Source organism: Taurulus bubalis, assembly GCF_910589615.1.
Source record: "Taurulus bubalis genome assembly, chromosome: 9".
Lineage (NCBI taxonomy): Eukaryota > Metazoa > Chordata > Actinopteri > Perciformes > Cottidae > Taurulus > Taurulus bubalis.
Genome location: NC_136597.1, coordinates 24,463,668 through 24,481,605, shown reverse-complemented (window position 1 = coordinate 24,481,605; position 17,938 = coordinate 24,463,668). Strand labels below are relative to the sequence as shown.

The 17,938-nt window shown below is 41.1% G+C and overlaps 1 protein-coding gene across 1 annotated transcript in view; it reads left to right on the top strand.

The window, feature by feature from the left end:
- Positions 1–17,938, top strand: part of LOC306741551 (ethanolamine kinase 1) — a gene marked incomplete at both ends in the record, with an annotated part of 31,043 nt that overhangs the window by 8,184 nt on the left and 4,921 nt on the right. The window contains 6 exons of the mRNA XM_079223857.1: positions 2,886–3,148; positions 4,298–4,453; positions 9,706–9,854; positions 10,354–10,437; positions 12,128–12,288; positions 15,671–15,744. Of these exons, the coding sequence (XP_079079983.1) occupies positions 2,886–3,148; positions 4,298–4,453; positions 9,706–9,854; positions 10,354–10,437; positions 12,128–12,288; positions 15,671–15,744 (887 nt within the window). The remainder of the gene's footprint in view (positions 1–2,885; positions 3,149–4,297; positions 4,454–9,705; positions 9,855–10,353; positions 10,438–12,127; positions 12,289–15,670; positions 15,745–17,938) is intronic.

Sequence of the window (17,938 nt, the reverse complement as noted above, 5' to 3'; positions counted from 1 at the left end):
GACTGCAGCTTATATTCCATGTATCCCTATCCCTGTAAATATTCACTAGCTCACCAATTCTGTTGCCAAAAATGCTTAACCAGCAAGTGATCTATTTTCTTCAGTAACATTTGGCAAAAAGACAAAGCCAATAAGCTGTTTTAGGACACTATTAAGCCTTAAAAAACGAAAGCAAGCGTTCGTGTCTTTCGTAGAATACAGTTGGCCAGAAGAATGTTGGCATTGTACATTTCTGCAAACCACGGATACAATAAATGCCAATGTGTTGATAGATATAGCATTATAGATGTATTTTTCTTTACCTTAACCAAGTAGTTTTGAAGCCTTAAACTAATCAATAACTTCTCAACGTTAACCACAAAGTGCTTTTCCGCGAGCAAGATACAAGGCTGATCAAACGTATGAATGAAACGTCAACATCCAACTCATCCTGTACCTGCAGACACGTTCAATGCCAACATTTTCTCTGCAGACTTTTGTTTGGGAAAGTCAAACGGTATTGAGAGGCAGAATAACACATTGGTTCTGGTCATTTCATGGGATTTGTTGACGATACCAAAAATGCATCGCCATCTATATGCTTTATAATAGAAAGTTGTGGCCATGTCTTGCGTATATATAAAAAAAAAACAGCAGAGAAACCAAGGTTAACTGGACAAAAGAAGTAGATGTTTTTTTTATGATGTCAACCCTGGGAACAGATGTGTATTGTTGTCAGAGAATCTGTTCAGAACAGGATAATCCCATTCTGGTCCCATGTGCAAACACAAGGTCCAATCTTTCAGAGAAATAGGGTTTATGTTTGTTAGGTGACAGCACATCGGGTGGGTGACCTCTCAATCTACACCAGGTCCAGTAGTGTACACAAAGGAGTATGTTTCCCTTCAGACCCAGTGACGTGTTGTGTTCATCTGTCTGAATAATCAGACTCTACAGGGGAAGGACATATAGTTCCCGTTACACCTGCACTTTAAACTCTCTTGTATATGAGGTTTTGTTTTCAAACTACTTTGTTATATCTTATGCTTCTCACCTTTGCTCTTGTAATTATTCTTTATTTAATTTTTTTTTTACAAACAATAGACACATTTCAAGGCAATTGAAGTGCTTAACATGCACTTTAACTTGAAAAGAAATTGAAAACAAAGGGAAAACAAGGCAAAAAAACTGAAAGACAGTGTCAAAGGGGTTCACGTAAATTAATAATTAAGAAAAATGCAAAAAAATACTATTTTCATGGCTTCTTTTAGCACTTGTTTTAAAGCAGTTTATGGACACATGTCCAGAACTGTACGGATTTATGTATCAAATAAAACGCAGTGCATCAGAAAAACCAGATCAGAGACAAAGGGAGTTTGATAACAATGTCAAAGCCAGTGGAAAGTGTTCAAGTGGCTCTTCCCCCGATGTCAAGGTGGGCATATTTGTTCCCTTTCCATCTAGATGAAGAAAAACACTGTGTGCAGTGCAATCTGAGGCTCAGAGGAATGCCATGGAGACTGTGGCAGAGAATGAGAGACTCAGAGAAACCACTGAAAGACAACACATGTCCCGTGGGTCCTTTGCAGGCAAACAGTGGTCACTGTGGTATTGTTGTGTACACACACAGGGCAGCACACGCTGCGCTGGAAGTGTGATGTTTAACGGCAACAAGTTCAGGCTGCAGCTGTCTGCAGCTCCATGTCTGTCATTACTGTTGCATTTACCTGCGTCTATTTCATTTGACATACATTTATATATATATATATATATATATATTTATATATATATATTTATATATATATATATATTTATATATATATATATATATATATATATTTATATATATATATATATTTATATATATATATTTTACACAGTCTAAAGACAGGGCCACAACATTAGCTAAAGTGAATTTTGCATTTTTAATGGATTTTTGATTGGATGCCTGAAATAAGGTCTGTGGTTTACACAAGCTGAAGAGATTTCAATGTTTTCTTCTACGCTAAAAAATATGTCAGTCAATACCCCTCTTTCATTTTTAATGTTGTACACGTCTTTAAAAGGGCGGTAGCTAACAAACTGCTAAATATGAGGCTAGATGCATTTACATGCAAAATTGGTGTTCATTTGTGAAGATTATCTTCGTAAAAAAAACGTTTTGCTACAGAGCTTATTTTCTGCAATGTTCCAAAATCCAACCCCAAAAAATATCGGACTTTTTGTCGAGGGAACCAGTGCGATGATTACTTCCACGGTTGGCCTAGACAAATACGTCAACCCTGCAAAAAAACAACTGACACCTGATCGGACAGGTGCACCTGAGACCTTTAGCTTCCTGTTACACAGTTGGTAATCCAGCCTTGCATATTATCTTGCTCAATATATCATATATTAACCTTTAATATCTGAATAATCAATAGATATCACATAATTATGATTTAAACAACTGATTCTTAAGAGTAAAATGTAACCAAGTACACTTTGGGGTTTTAATGTTACTTGATGCTTCTACTCAATTTAATTTCAGAGCAAAATTGTACTTTTTATTCTACATTCATTTAACTGCCATAGTTAGCAGCTACTTTTCAGGTAAGGGTTGTCCTTGAAAGGGTTTCAGTTTCTGTCAGCCAGACTAATTGACAGGTGAGCCTGTGCAGGGCTAACGAGGGACAGGTGAAACTAATCAGAGCGAGGCAGACAGTCAAAAATGGCGGGAAAACACACAGAGGCGGGAAGTGAAGTGAAGTGGAGGAGAGGCGAGAGAAACACTAAACGTGAATGAATGAAACAAAAGAAAAACATAACCTATAGGATCAGAAGTGGATTATCACCGTAAATTGCATGACACTTTTTTTCTCTCTTTCAATTTAATTAAATGTCTTTTTTATTTCCTGTCCTTTCAGACATTCACAGAAGGCATCACCAACCAGCTGATTGGCTGCTACGTGGCTTCCCTCCAGGAGCCCGGTTGCGTTCTGGTGCGTCTGTACGGCAAAATGACGGAGCTCTACGTGAACAGGGACCGGGAGGTGGAGATGCTCCAGGTCTTCCACACCCACGGCTGCGGCCCGCAGATCTACTGCAGCTTCCAGAACGGCATCTGCTACGAGTTTGTGAGAGGGACGGTGCTGGATGACGAGCTGCTCCGGCAGCCCTCCATCTACAGGTCTCTGCCCGGATCGGCGTTCAGACTCTCTGTTTATTTTACAACGTGGATTTGATCAGAGATCATCGACCTGTGTGGACGTTACATTAAAAACAATTCATGCACACATTAAGACTTTTCAAAAAATGGTACGAGAATCAGCCTCGCCACTAAGTTTGCCTCCGAAAATTATGTTTTTTTAATTATTGTTGTTTAAAAGAATTAAACATGAACAAATTCAATCTAAATAAATTAAACAGGTTATATAATCACTTTATGAAAAAGCTAAATTAAAGGCCTGCATTAAAAAAAAAGTTATATTTTAATAAAAAGCTGGACAAATTTGAACCGTTTTAATTATGTATTCCATCTAAATATTTTCTTCATTCAACAGTTTTTCTCTGGTCAAATGAATTAGCTATTACTACACCAATTTATAAAAAAAAAATTGTAAAAATGTTGCATAACATTGTTGATTTAATTAATTAACAAGACTACTTATTTGAAATATAAAAGCTAAAACATAATATGTCAGTGGAGACATTAGCATGAAGGCTGCCATATACTCCCATTAATATCATGAATACAAAAATGGCAAATTAATGCTGATAGCTATTCCAGGTCCATTTAGTGCAACCTTGACCATTTATGTTTTCTAAGGAAACTGTGTGTGTGTGTGTGTGTGTGTGTGTGTGTGTGTGTGTGTGTGTGTGTTGAGAGACTCAATTGTGCTGATGCAGGTGTTTTTTCTTATTTTAATTATTTCAGTCATATTTCATGTTGAGCAATGTTGTTTAGTCATGCCCCGGGTTCATTCATCATCCTCGCGATAACAGACCAGCGCCATTATTCTCACCACAGGACAGTAGGACACAACACAGCCAAGGCTGAGCGGACGGGTCCACGGTACACATCAATCAACCTCGCTCCGCCCGATAGCCTCTGTGGGGAATACCCAGACAGCTCCGTGTCACGGCTAAGATGCCTCGAGAACGAGCACTCAAGTAGTCAAAAGGTCACGGGTAGAACAAGGCCCATTTCTTTTTTTTTGAGAAGAACAAGATAAGAGCGCTAAATGGAAAGGGAGTTGTGTTTCTACTCTGATAATGGCTGTTTGTGCAATAACAGCGGCGGGCCAGGCTCATCTGAGAAAATGTTTTCTCTCCGCAGATTGATTGCAGCAGAGATGGGGAGAATCCACTCCATCCAGCCAAAATGTGGTCCGCCTGTTGAACCTTTTCTCTGGACAAAAATGTCCCACTTCCTGACGGTGGCGCAGAGCAGCTACAGCAGCCGCCCGGCTTCGCAGCAGCGCTGCACCAAGAGGTACGACCTCGTGACTAAATCACCTCCATGCGTTTTGAGATATCTGAAGAGTGAAGCCAATGCCTTAAACTGGCCATTGGTGGGCGACTCCTCTGGGTGCAAAAAGAAGTCTGGTTGTATGGAAGTCTCTGAGTGTAGGGACTGGATGAATCATTGTGTTTATCTGCCCTCACGTGAACTGAACACATTATAGTACGTCTGGCAAACTAGCTTTATACCAACAGTGCTAACCTTTATACCAACAGTGCTAATCTAGCATTACTCCAAAGGCCAAGCAGAAGATCATTAGCAAACAACATAGTTTACAGGGTTACAGGTTAGCTTTACAATATCATGTAGCCTTCAAGGGCATTTAGAAGATTCATGTATTAAAAAGAGCCACCTGCAAACTAAAAAGTAATCTGGAGACGGCGATTATAACCGACTCTTGGAGCTAACTTTAGCTTAATTTGTAGCTGATGAGCAAGTTGTCACTGCAGCAAAATCAATGGTCAACAACAAGAAATTAGAAGTGTGCTTTTTTAATATTTACCTTTTGTCTGAAATCAAGAAGGCATTGTTTCAGAGTCATTATCTGCCACCTTTATCATTGGAAACTGCAGGTAAGCAACAGTAACTAAGAGGGGGCGGGTCTTAGTGAATGGTCAATCGTCCTATCAGGTGCAGGAAGGGTATCAATTAATGTGTAAGAGAGCTGTCAATTAATGACCTCAGTTTTAAACAAAAAACGTATTTTTTTGCATTCATCCATTTGATAGAAACCAGCAATATTTTCCACATCTTTATCTTTTGAGCAGCTGCACTTCCACTGATGCCTTATTGTTTTTTTTTTAACAAGCCAAATGTACACTTCTCAAACCTGCACCTCTCCAGCCGTAACATTGTCTTTTACGTAACTGAACAACTCAAATTGCACATTCACCTCTCTCACCTTTTGGGAAACTGTCACGGCGAGCTTCCATTGGTCAGCGGGACAAGGCGGGGGAGGGGCCTCCGTGGCAGTGACATTGCATTATCTCTGACAGGGGGTCACGGGGTGGGAGGCTCCGTCCAGACACTACAAAGAAACAGACGTAGAGCACCAGCTTCCTGCAGAGCTCTCCCTTATCGGTCAAACGGTCAACCTTGTTTATGTGTGCAGCCGAGGGGTCGGAAGTCCAAGCAAACGGAGGCTGGCAGGCCTCGAGTCTCTGCGTCGCGTTTGAAAAAAAACATGGAGTTGCTTCTTTGAGTTTCCATGTCATCCATTAAAGAAAGGGACGGAGGAGGAGGAGGAGGAGGAGGAGGCCGTCGTGACAAGGAGTTGAAGCTTTCATGGATTCAGAAAGACAAAAGTCCCACAGAGGTTCGAAGTGAAAGCTAGTATGACTTTACTTATTTGCCATAAGTCTATTAAAGTATTTCATAATAAATGTATTAGTTTTAGAGCACATCCCTTACTAATAAGCCCATAAAAGATCTACATTTCTTTTTTCATTTTGTGCGAAATCATGCAAAACTTAGTGAATCATTTTTTTTTTGGTTATTACGAGATTGACGGTATAATTTTAAGGTCATAATGATTGTACTTTAAGCCAATATGATTATCTATAATGCACTAAAATAACCTTAAATTACCTTGAGCAAGCTGAAAGAAATATAGATTCAGTCCAATCTTAGAATTTGACATTATTATTATGAATTATTATTCAACCAACATAAAATGATGCATTAAAGGAAACACTGCCAACGTGAGGCCCATAGAGTGAGATGGAGCACAGAAAAGTATTACAATTGTTTAATGTCTCTAGATTCTGAAGATTTTGGTTTCATTAATATTACATTTGACTCTTTTTAAGCTTCTGTTTCACACACAGCAGACGCATATAAGAGTATCACAAAATAAAGCTCCTGATTCGTACAATGCATGACTTTGTGTGCAGCGTGAGATCAAAGGTGATGATCGTACGGATGAATCAGGACAATACTCTGTGATGTGCGCCTCCAGAAGCCGGCTGCACCACATTGAGAGCCCCAATAGATGGTGCTATACCGTGAGACAATCATGTGACTGAGTCCACTGCCGCTCAAACACAGAAGAACTCAAAATGAACAGGAAAATATAAATAATTAGGATTTGGCGTGAAGAGTGATGGAAAAAGTGGATGAAGTGAAACTCCACGGCATAATTAATAAGATCCAAGAGATGAGATTTAAGAGGTTAATTCATAGTTAAAATGTGTGCGTGTGTCTGTTTGCATATATACTGGTCTCTTGACTGTGCAACGGCATGAATAATATGAAACACACAGAAGCAGAGACAGAGAAGACCAAGAATGGGGAAAAAAAAGAAGAAATTAAAAAAAAAGTGATTCTCAAACAGGCATCAGAGAAACTTTTGTACTTGAGAATGTACGAGTGCTGGTATGAATGTGATCTTCAGAGGAAATGCTAAAAGAAAGGCAGAGAGCGAGCAGGAAGGGGCTGCACCTGCAGAGGAGGTCTTCAGCTCTCAAGCCACCCGCTGTGCAGAGAGAGAGAGAGAGAGAGATACAAGGAAGGAGAGAGAGAGAGCGAAAGAGGCTGCAGCAGCTGCAAGGTTCGGAGAGGGAGTGCACAGTAGAAGTCAGAGATGGGAGAGAAAAGAGAGAAAGGCAATGGAAAGCAAGAGTGCAACCTCTTCTTCTCCCAAAGGCCCCCCGCTACGGCTCCCGTCTGCACGCCCGCGAATCGCATAAAACTGGAGGAAAAAAAGGAGAAAGAAAAAAAAAAAAAAAACCCCGTGCTCGGCTGGTGTTTGAAATCATATGTAAATAAGGCACATTGATAATGAAGCGCCAGAGGAGGAAACTCCACTAATTACCTTACAGAGAGTTGACAAGGAGCAGGAGGCGAATGTACTTGACGAACTATTGCTCATGAAAAGAGAGAGGAAAAGATCTGATGGCAGACGACAGGTTTCCGTTTAAAGCCGATGAAAGTCTTTCATTTAGCTTTTCACTCCCGAGTAATCGCAGGTTTTCTATGCTAAAAGTCAGTTTGTTAAGTTAAAGCAAGCGACGGGTTGAAAAGGAATCAGGGTGATTCACCATTGGACTGCTTTTTTTACATTTTTTTTTATTCCTATTAGAGAGATAAATTATGCATGTCAGAGGGGGTTGATTTTTAGTAACAGAAAGATCTCTGTAGATGTGAATCAAACACTCGACATGTATTCTAGGCCGAGCTTTCTATTTGGAACGGAGTTCACGGCATTTGCGCTATTTCAGTTTGAATAAGATATTAAAAAGCAGATATTTTTAAAAGGAATATAAGTGTGTTTGCGTATTTTTCTGCAGGGAACAGCGATTAATGGATCTCAAGGTGTTTTTAGACAGATGTCCATCCACAGCATGAGCGGATGGCTGGTGTTGAGGACGTGGAGCTGAACCAGGCAGCAGATAAACCGAGGCCTCGCCCCTCTGCTGTTCCTAACAGGCCTCGCTAAATGATGTCTCCGAGTGTGTATAACACCGGAGCGTCTGTTTGTTCCCCCCCGCCAATAAATAGCTAGTGTTTAAATGACACCCCTCTCATCGCGGCCCGGCGGCTGGAGAGGAAAACACGGAAATTAATTAGCAGGCGGATGCTTGCGCGGCATTTCTTCCAGGTGCATTTTTTACACTGACGTCCAAAGGACATTCGTCTTCCTTGATAGATGGAGCAATCAACGGAGTGAAAACAAGGCAGGCGGCCTCTCGAGGAGGCTCGACCAACTGCTGCACTTCACAAACATGTTGCTCCCACAAGAAAAGTGTGGAATTTGTGACGTTTTTTTTTTTTTTACATAGCTGTACTCCCCCGGACCACCGGGTCATAAAGTGTTTTTTTTTCCCCTCTTCATTTAGACAAGTTTCAGAATAGTTTTTCCCTTAGCTGCTCTCCACTTTCTTTAGATAATATATCAAATGTTTAAAAACTCCCATCGACCCATGAGGGTTTCTGCAGATACATATTTGAAGTCTGTGCTTCTCAACGCTCGCCATCCCTCTAAAGACAACGGGACGCTGACGCGCCGCTGAGAGCCAGACGGTTCAGATTCTTTGAGGGTGAAGCATTCATCAAGGCAGGTGAGTCACAGTGTGTTCAGGGGGAAATCCAGGTTGGATTGAGTCTTTACAATAACACTTGAAGAAGCAAAGGACATAATAGTAGCACTTTACAATGAGACATACTTACACAATCGTGCAAATGTGTTTCTAGGCGCTTTAATTGTTACGAATGTAGCTTTTTAGATCAAGATCGAATATGTTTGACGTGTGATTATCAAACAAAACACATGATCACATGAACTACCCAAAAGGTAGTTAAAATATGACTTCCACATGAATGCATCAGTAGTATTCCAACAATATCATATTTAACAATGTAAAAAAAGGGGGATTGTTCTTTTACTTTTGACACTTAGAGTGCATTTTGCTGATAATACTTTTTTAATACAGTTTCCATGCATGCATTAAAATTAATATTTTTCCCAGGTCTTTCTCCTCGTGCCATCCCTGACCTCTGACCTCCCTCATTGGCCCCAAAAACTAAAGCAGGTCACCGTCTGGATTACATTCACCTTTAGAAAAGGGTGAATTCTACAAAATAAGAAGCGAGTTAAATAAGTAGTGCTACTTTTATTCAAGCCAAACATTTTAAATAACGTCAATAATGTGCCAAAGTCAATACTTCACAGTAGGGCTGCAGTTAGATATGCAAAGAGGAAAAGGGGGTTCACAAAAACATACTTATTTTAGAATTAAATGCGGAAATAAACTGCGCTTTTAGTTGAACCCTGTAATGGATGCTGGTATGACCGTATTGGATATTTGCTAAATAATGATGACATCTGTGTTATGATAACAAAGATCATGTAAATGTTGCATGTATTTGTCAGCTACAGTGATTCAAACTAAGAGCTGAAGCTCTTGTCTCTTTTTTTGCAGCCGAAGAGCAAAATGCACTTTTTTGAGAATACAAAAAAAAAACTTGTTGTTTTCTTGCAGAATGCTGTTTGTTATGCAGTTTTCACCCATTTCTCCTGGATCATTTTGCAGATAGGAGGTTTTGCACTTTGGCCATCACACGTGTGACATCCCACATGTGACATCACACAGTGGCAAAGTTGGTCTTCACGCATGTTGAACTGGACCGCCAATGTTCCCAAATGCCTCTGAAGCAAAGACACGCCTCTCTCATGAAACGTTCCTTGCAGAAAGTAAGTAATGTCCTTTGTGTGCCTCCTCCAGTCCCGCGGCGCTGCACGAGGTTCCCAGCTTTGAGACGTTGTCCGTTGAGCTGGAGTCACTGAAGAGACACCTCTCGCAGGTGGACTCGCCGACCGTCCTCTGCCACAACGACCTTCTGACCAAAAACATCATCTACAACCACAAAGAGGGTGAGGGTGCTGCACATTGTCCTGACGACCATCAACCAGGCAGCTGAGTAACGTTGAGAATATACGACCGCAGCGCTAGACGCTGTAATTGTGGCTCTGTGACTGAAGAGGTCTGTTATTGAAGCTAATGTTCATAATGATGAAGGTGCTTCTTTTCATCAGTTTGAAATAATGCAGCTCCCACAGCATTCATCCCTTGTCCCTCTATTTAACAAAGCCCAACCTCTGCACCCCGTTATTACATGTCTCACCATATCTGTGGTCTCCTTTTTTTTTTTTATTGTGTATTATTTCCACGGCGTATTTCACAAGGATGCCCGGGGTGGCTCTCAGTCGGAAGAGACTCCTTGTTCTTTTGACTCCCACAAGGTTCTCTCCACTTTGAATAAAAAAGGAGGACACACAAACATACCTAAGATGTGTTCTTCGTGTTGTCTTGGTAACCGCTGCTTCTTTTTCCCTCCCCCCCCCCCCCCCCCCTTCTCCTCCTCCGTTTAAGGAATGGTGAAATTCATTGACTACGAGTACGCCGATTACAACTACCAGGCCTTCGATATTGGCAATCACTTCAATGAATTTGCCGGTAGGTTTGTGCCGTTGATGGAAGAAAAAAAAGTTCAATTTGCCTCCAAATCTGTGTCACGGCCAGAACATATAATATTGCCTCATGTGGGATATTGAGTGAAGCAGAAGTTGTGTATATACGCTAAGTGTTATGCAGAATCATTGTCCGGTTTGTCCTGTCTCTCCGACTACAATATCTTGTTTATCATTCTGCCATTATGTAGCATGAAACTGTGTCCCTTCTGAAGCCGCCAAGACAAATTGGCGTATTCAGTGTGTGTTCCGCACGCGGATAAAAGTGTCTTTGATGGACCAGCTGTGAGGCAGCACAGGCTTCATTTGAACATGTGTGGAACAATCGTCAATTTATCACTTTTAGTATAGTTTTGAAGAAGCATATCATGTCGGCTTTCATGACGGCACTTGCCGACTGTGCGAACCCGTAAATGATCGGGATGCGGCTGCAGTGACCCAAACGTCAAGCTAATGAAAGTGTATGAATCCCTTTTTATGTCCCTGATGATTAAGAGACAATGCAGTCAATTATCAAAACTGCAAAAACAATTTGCAGCATACAGATCACTTTAAGACTTTCAAATCAGTTTTCAAACTGAAAATGTTGTCCGTGTCATCCGTTCTTTCTGGTATATTGTGCAGAGATATTCATCAGTAAAAGTAGCAGCAGCACCCTGTAGGAATACTCTGTTTCAAGCAATACTCCAGTATTACACATTGTTCAAAGGTATGGAAATATAGTCTGCAAAATCCACTTAAAGTTTAGAAAAATAAAAGTACTTAATGTGGAGTGTTCTACTATTTTATATAGAATATATTATTACTGCTGACGGTTTCAGTTCGACTTGGAGCTCATTTAAACAATTGTATACACTAGAGAGTAGTTTTTCTAAAGTACTATATCATATTTTATTAGGTTATTGTATTGTTTTCCTATTTAAACTCTTTAGTTATGCACCTTCCGCCAAGAAAAAATCCTCGTTTGTGTAAACATACCTTCTGATTCTGATTAAGTTTAATTTATTAGAAGTATAACGTGGCATAAAATAAAAATATTGAAGTAAAAAAAGGTTCCTTAAGTACTAGTTATCAATAAATCAAACTCTTTCTGACAAAGTGTTTCACAGATGACTGAAAAGCCAAAAGGACAGAACGAATGTGCGTCATAAAAACTGCAGAAAAGACAAAAGCAAGTCAGCAATTCATAACAAAATGAAAAGCTATAATAACATTACAAGATACAAAACCACATGAAATAAAAACTAGATTGATAATGAAACATGTATAATAAAAGTACATGAAGTATTTAGTCACATTACAAAGCTGACAGTATGTGTGACGGGCATTTTTCACACTTATTCTACATTTTTAACAGATTATTTGCAAAGAAATCATCTCAAATGACCTAATAATGAAAATAACCATTAGTTGGAGTCTTTATCCTTTCCTGTCCAGACACATGTTGACCCTTCACTTGCACCGTATCAACCTCACTATACATCAACCTGCTTCTTTGGTGCAACCTAATATTTAATTGCTCTAATAATTGGAACAATGTAAGTGGAACTCTCTAGTTTAAGTGTGGCACGTGGCAAAGCCTCAAAACCGTCAGTTATTTTAGGCAATGTGTGGAACTGTAACACTGACAGCAGTTCCACAATATATGTGCACATGTGTGTGTTTTGTTTTTTGAGGTGTGAATGATGTGAACTACAGCCTCTACCCGAGCCTGCAGCTGCAGAGGGACTGGCTGACGGCCTATCTGGAGAGCTACAAGCGCAGCGCGGGACGTGAGGTCACCGTCACCGAGGCCGAAGTCACGCAGCTCTACGTTCAAGTCTGCAAGTTCTCCCTGGTAAGTGTCGGCCGCCACCGATTTTGGTTGAAATGTCGAAAATGTGTCATTATGTAGAGCCTCAACACTTTGGAAATTCTTTGGAAAGTGACACATCTCTCAACAGTTATTTCCTCTTTTTAAGTTCTGGTCTTCAAATGTCTCAATATTATGAGATTAGTGTGTGTGTGTGTGTGTGTGTGTGTGTGTGTGCATTTCAACAATATCCATATGTGTGCAGACCCTCTGGAATGACAGGGCGGCAACACCTCCCCATCACATTTTAACAATTTACTTTTCCAGCTCCCCCCCAAAAAAAAGAAGAAAAAAAAGACTCCCCCCACGAAAAGAAAAATCAAAAAACCCCAAACCCGCTCCACGGCTGACCCACCACTGTTCAGAGTTTGATGGACTCCATCTGAGTTGATTAGAAACTGCCGCAGGGAAAAATGAAAGACAGCAGCCAAAATTATTTTTCTCATGACCACAATTTTCATTCTTTGGTGGCTCGAGTGGAGCTGGACGATCTGCCTAAAAGTGCTTTCGAAGCTCAACACAATATGCAGAATGGTCCTGACCAATTTTGAGGCGGTGTGAATGTCTCTTGAAATAGCCCAGAAATGATGAGGAAGCATTTTACTTTTTTTTTTCTTCTTTTTTTTAAATAAGTCACGCCTCGGCCAAAATAACAGAGAGGGAGAAGTGAGAGCCGGGAGAAGAAGAAATGAAGCCCGCGAAGGAGCGAGAGAGGCGATAACATCGCGTTGATTGAAATCAGATTTTCTATGACAAACCGAGGAGGACTCTTGACTCGAGGGAAGTGGGAGAAATTGATCACCGACGCTTTAACAAGCCAAGTTTCCAACCCGACTAGTTTTGCCGAGCCGCGTGTCAGAATGAGGGATACTCAGCCCGGTAACTGAGGAAATCACAGGGTCTGTTCTCCATCATTTCAAGGAATTGAGCTGAAACTTCTCCGTTTAGAAACATCCACAAATTGAGGCAATTTACCCTCTAAATGTACAATACTTCACTTAATTAAATTTCATCCTCAGGGCCTTTAATTACTGGTTTTACTACAAAAAATGGACTTAAAAAAATACAAAAAATATCAAAGATATTCAATATGAAACCTATAAAAAGTATTTTTCGAACAAAAGCAGAAACGATTAGCGCCACAATTTTGATAATCGATTAATTGTATCGTATTTTTTTTATTCCAGCTCCTTGAATGTGACATGCGTGTGTTTTCTATGATAGTAATTAATATAATTTGGGGTTTCAAGACATCATCTTGGGCTCTGGGAAATTGTAATTGGAAATTTTCACTATTTTCGAACAAATAATTAGACGAGAAAATTATTATTATTATAATTTTTGTCGTCATTTGAATCTATTTTCCATCGAAAGTTGTGGCCACTCAATTTTTCGACCATTTATTTGCGCCATACATATTTCACTAAGGTTTTAATCGTTTCTCATCACATCTGGTAAAACCAGAATATATCGTTAATGTTGTGAAACATGCTGTAATAATCATCAATTCACTCAGATTTCTTTTAATATTTTTAGTATCTCCTTTTTTTTGTCATGAATTATAACTTTTTGTCCCCTTGGTAATTGCTTGGAATAATCAAACTACATTGAATCCCCACGTCTAGTTAAAGGCTCAGCAGATGAGGATACAGATGAACAGTGAAACCAGGGCACCCAGTCTGCAGCGAGGGGAGCCGTGTGGCATCGACAGACCTTGGCCGGGTGCCAACGCTCTGCGGCGTGAAGCCGCCTCCTTCCACTCCTAATCCCTGGCGCACTGTGCCAAGACGCCGTGGGGTCTTTACGACTCGCCTCCTCCGCGGGGATCCCCCGTGATGTCGAGGCTGAACCCCTCTGTGATGTCACTCGGCCCACACGCTTTTTTCTCAATGGCTCCCTCTCACCGGCAGCCTCTGCTCAGTGTTGGGCTCTTAATGGAGAGCAGTTATTAATCATAATGGAAAACACGCTCAATCTCTCTCCGACTCGAGACATGGATTAGAGATGAAAATCTGCAACACAGGGGAAAAACCGCACATTGCTCTTCAAGTATTTCCTCCACCCTTTATTTGATTATCAAATAAAAATGTGATTATATCACCGGGCCGCAGAACAGAGGCCCGTCTGGATCGTATTAGGACTCGCTATTAGCGGTCCTACCATGAAGATTTACAATAAGGGTGGAGAACAACAGAAATTTATGGAGGCATGGAGGTCCGCAAGCTTAAGTGAGCAAAGCCATTAAGGAGGGAACCATTCAATACGGAGGTTTGTCATTCTGACGGAGCGGCGTGCAGCTGGCAGGCAGCAGCAGCTAGAACACGACAACTGGAGGTCACTGAAGTGTGTTTTTACAGTTCTGCTCTGTGGCACGAGGAAATGTAGCAAAACATCAGAGGAAAACAAAGTTAGTGAAAACCGCGCAGCAACAGCGATGTTTGATTTAGAACAATCTGCACCACTTATTCTCACAATGGCGCGAATACCACAAACATTATCCAGAGTTATAGACTTTTGGAAACATACCCCGGGTCCTAAAGCTGGTGGACGGTGTCTGCATGCAGTTAACAAGTCAAGTCGGTCTCTCGGGCGCAGCATTCGCCATGCTGGAGACGCTGACATCCGACCCCACCGTGACCTGCAGGAGGGCGAGAAGAAGTGTGCGTTTGAAGCTTTAATTGGATCATCAGAAGAGTGCATGAGGATTGCAGCCCAGTCACACATTCTTGCTGCCATTCCTTTAATAAAGACAAGAATTGTGCTGAACATGCAAACGCATCACATTGGGTTCTGTGAGGTTCTAATAAAACACACACACACACACACACACACACACACACACACACGTGTTTTCATTACTTTAACTAATGTAAATGTAATGATTAATGTAATGGAGATGTGCATTTTGTCCTCTTAAGGAAGTCGAGTCGCCACTGTGTAAACAGATTTATGTCCCTACAACATGACTACACACACACACACACACACACACACACACACATTACCCACATTCCTGCATTACCCACAGTGCTACTGTGTGTAACGTCCCATCAAGCTGCTCCAACCAAGTGTGGACATCTGTTTCTGGTCACTTTGATAAAAGAAAAATAGAATAGAATTCTTATTTAGTTTTACTTTTAAAAGGTATTTCCCCAGAATATTACTAATAATTAATAATAATAATAATAATAATAATAATAATAATAATACTAATAATAATATTCACTCTTATGGATTACCCCGAAGCAAGTCATGCATTCTCATTTCGTAATGCAATGCTTTGTAAACTAGCGAGTAATAAATGGTGTTAAGCATGAACACTTTTAGTCTGTTCCTCTAATGTTTTTTCTTCTTTCTCTTCCACCAGGCATCAAACTTCTTCTGGGGCCTTTGGGCCATCCTGCAATCACGGTTTTCCTCCATCGACTTTGACTTCCTCAGGTTTGTGTTTTTGACGAATTCGGCTCGAAGGTCACGCGGAGTAGAAAGAACACGCCTCCTTGTCCACGTGGTTACTCTGCCTCCACGGAGTGCATATGTCTGTCACTTCGTTTCCTTCAGCGCTGTGGTGGTTGCGCAAAGTAGACACGTTACAAAATTGTTAATATTAAAATCCACGTCCTCCTGACATTGAGCACCAGCTTAACGTTAACGCCAACTCAGCAACTGTTTAATGCAGAAACACACAAAACCACAAAGAATATTACAACCCGAGTGAAATTTTCACTGTTCTGCCTTATTACTTAACAGCATCATGCGTTACCTAAATATTCACCAATGGGTAAAACATATATCCTGTGCATTGAATTGAAGCACTTACAATAGTAAGTGCTTCAATTCATTTATTGCAATGTTTAGACAAACAGGTTATTGGCAACAAAATTGCAGTAAAGGGCTCAGAACTGGGGGCCATGTGGAAATATTAATCTTTTTTTTAAGACTTTGTGTCTCTAAAATCTAGAATAAAACAGGCAGAATGAGGCCACCTCTTCGTCATTTCTTAAAGCAGACAAACTATAACGACACATGCAAAGTGATCTGCCTTTCTTCACTCTGAAACCACAGATCATGAAATCTGAAAGGCTCAGCTTTCACCCAGACTTTCTAAAGAAATCAAAACTAATTCATCTGAATTTTTAAATGTATTACGATCCACGTCGTTGTCTTTAAACGAGTCCAGGAGACATTCCTCGCTACCAGCGAGCAGACAATAAAGTTCAGGAGGGCGAAATGTTCCCCTGCACCCCCACTCTTTCTTCCCTTCTCCGTGTGCCCCACAACCGCCACAGTTGTGATCGTGATCCTAATCACTATTGACATACGGCACCCTCCCCTCTGTGTGGCTTTCTCCGCTCGCTTGCTAGATCAGCGACAGGGCCCCCGCCTCATTTCGATCTGGACCTTGGAGGAAATGTGATCCAGAGGGGTGCCGAGGCACAGAGGCACTATTGTTCCCGTGCCGTCGGTCCTCCCTTACATATACGTCTCTCATCCCTGGCTGGGCCACATGCGCCTGCTAGACGTCTGCTCCTCTAAGCCGCCAGCTGAGGTTGTGCTAAAGTGCATGGTGAGGGTCGGGTTACCTTCCTTTAACTGGAGGGTTAGACATATATGAGCTCCGAGTAACGATGGGGAACCAGGTCTGAAGCCATCGCTACCCGGCCAGCCTCTCTCGCCAATACAAACACACACACACACACACACGGACGCACACTTACACACATCGTAATTCCTCCGCCTACACTGCTTTCAGGATTCTTAATGACATAAAGAAAGGAACAATGTGGATGGCAGGTTTGTCTTCCCTTTCATTTTTTCATTTAAACACATTGACAGTGAACACCACACTCGTAACCTTATGAAATTGTCCATGTCAGTTGTTTAAATAGTTTAACGCAATCTACATATACATTTAATAGAAAAGCATTAAGTAAGTGGGTAAACGGGTTAGCTTATCTGAGCTTTTTTAAGTAAATGGCACAGTACAGTAATAGAAAGAAGCGTGGGGAGATATTCGGACTGAATAGTGCCAGTGTGTCACAGCTGGCTAGCTTGTTAGCGGTTAGCTCGCCAGCCCAACGAGTAGTCATGTGACTGGTGTGACCCGGCCTTAGTTGCACAAATCATCTTATATTTCAACACCAGAGATCTGCTTATGAAAGTCAAAGTTAGTTTCCTTAAAGGTGCAATACTGTAGCACTCACCGGCCGGCTCCCACTCAGTTAGCTAAAGAAGTGTGGGGAGATATTCGGACTGACTAGCGCCAGTGTGTCACAGCTGGCTAGCTTGTTAGCGGTTAGCTCGCCAGCCCAACGCGTAGTCAGGTCACTAGTGTGACCTGGCCTTAAGTGTACGAAGCATCTTATATTTTAACACCAGAGATCTGCTTATGAAAGTCAACGTTAGCTTCCTTAAAGGTGCAATACTGTAGCACTCACCGGCCAGCTCCCACTTAGTTAGCTAATGTGTGAGCTAATCTGAAGCTTGTGTAGTTGGACAACCAGTAACTCTCATTGTAATGTATGGAAACATCTGAAAATAATATCAATCAAAATCCACATAAAGTAAAAGGTTATTTTTATTTATATTATTACTATTTTAGCAAGATGAGCCGCTTGAATTTGCACCTAACATG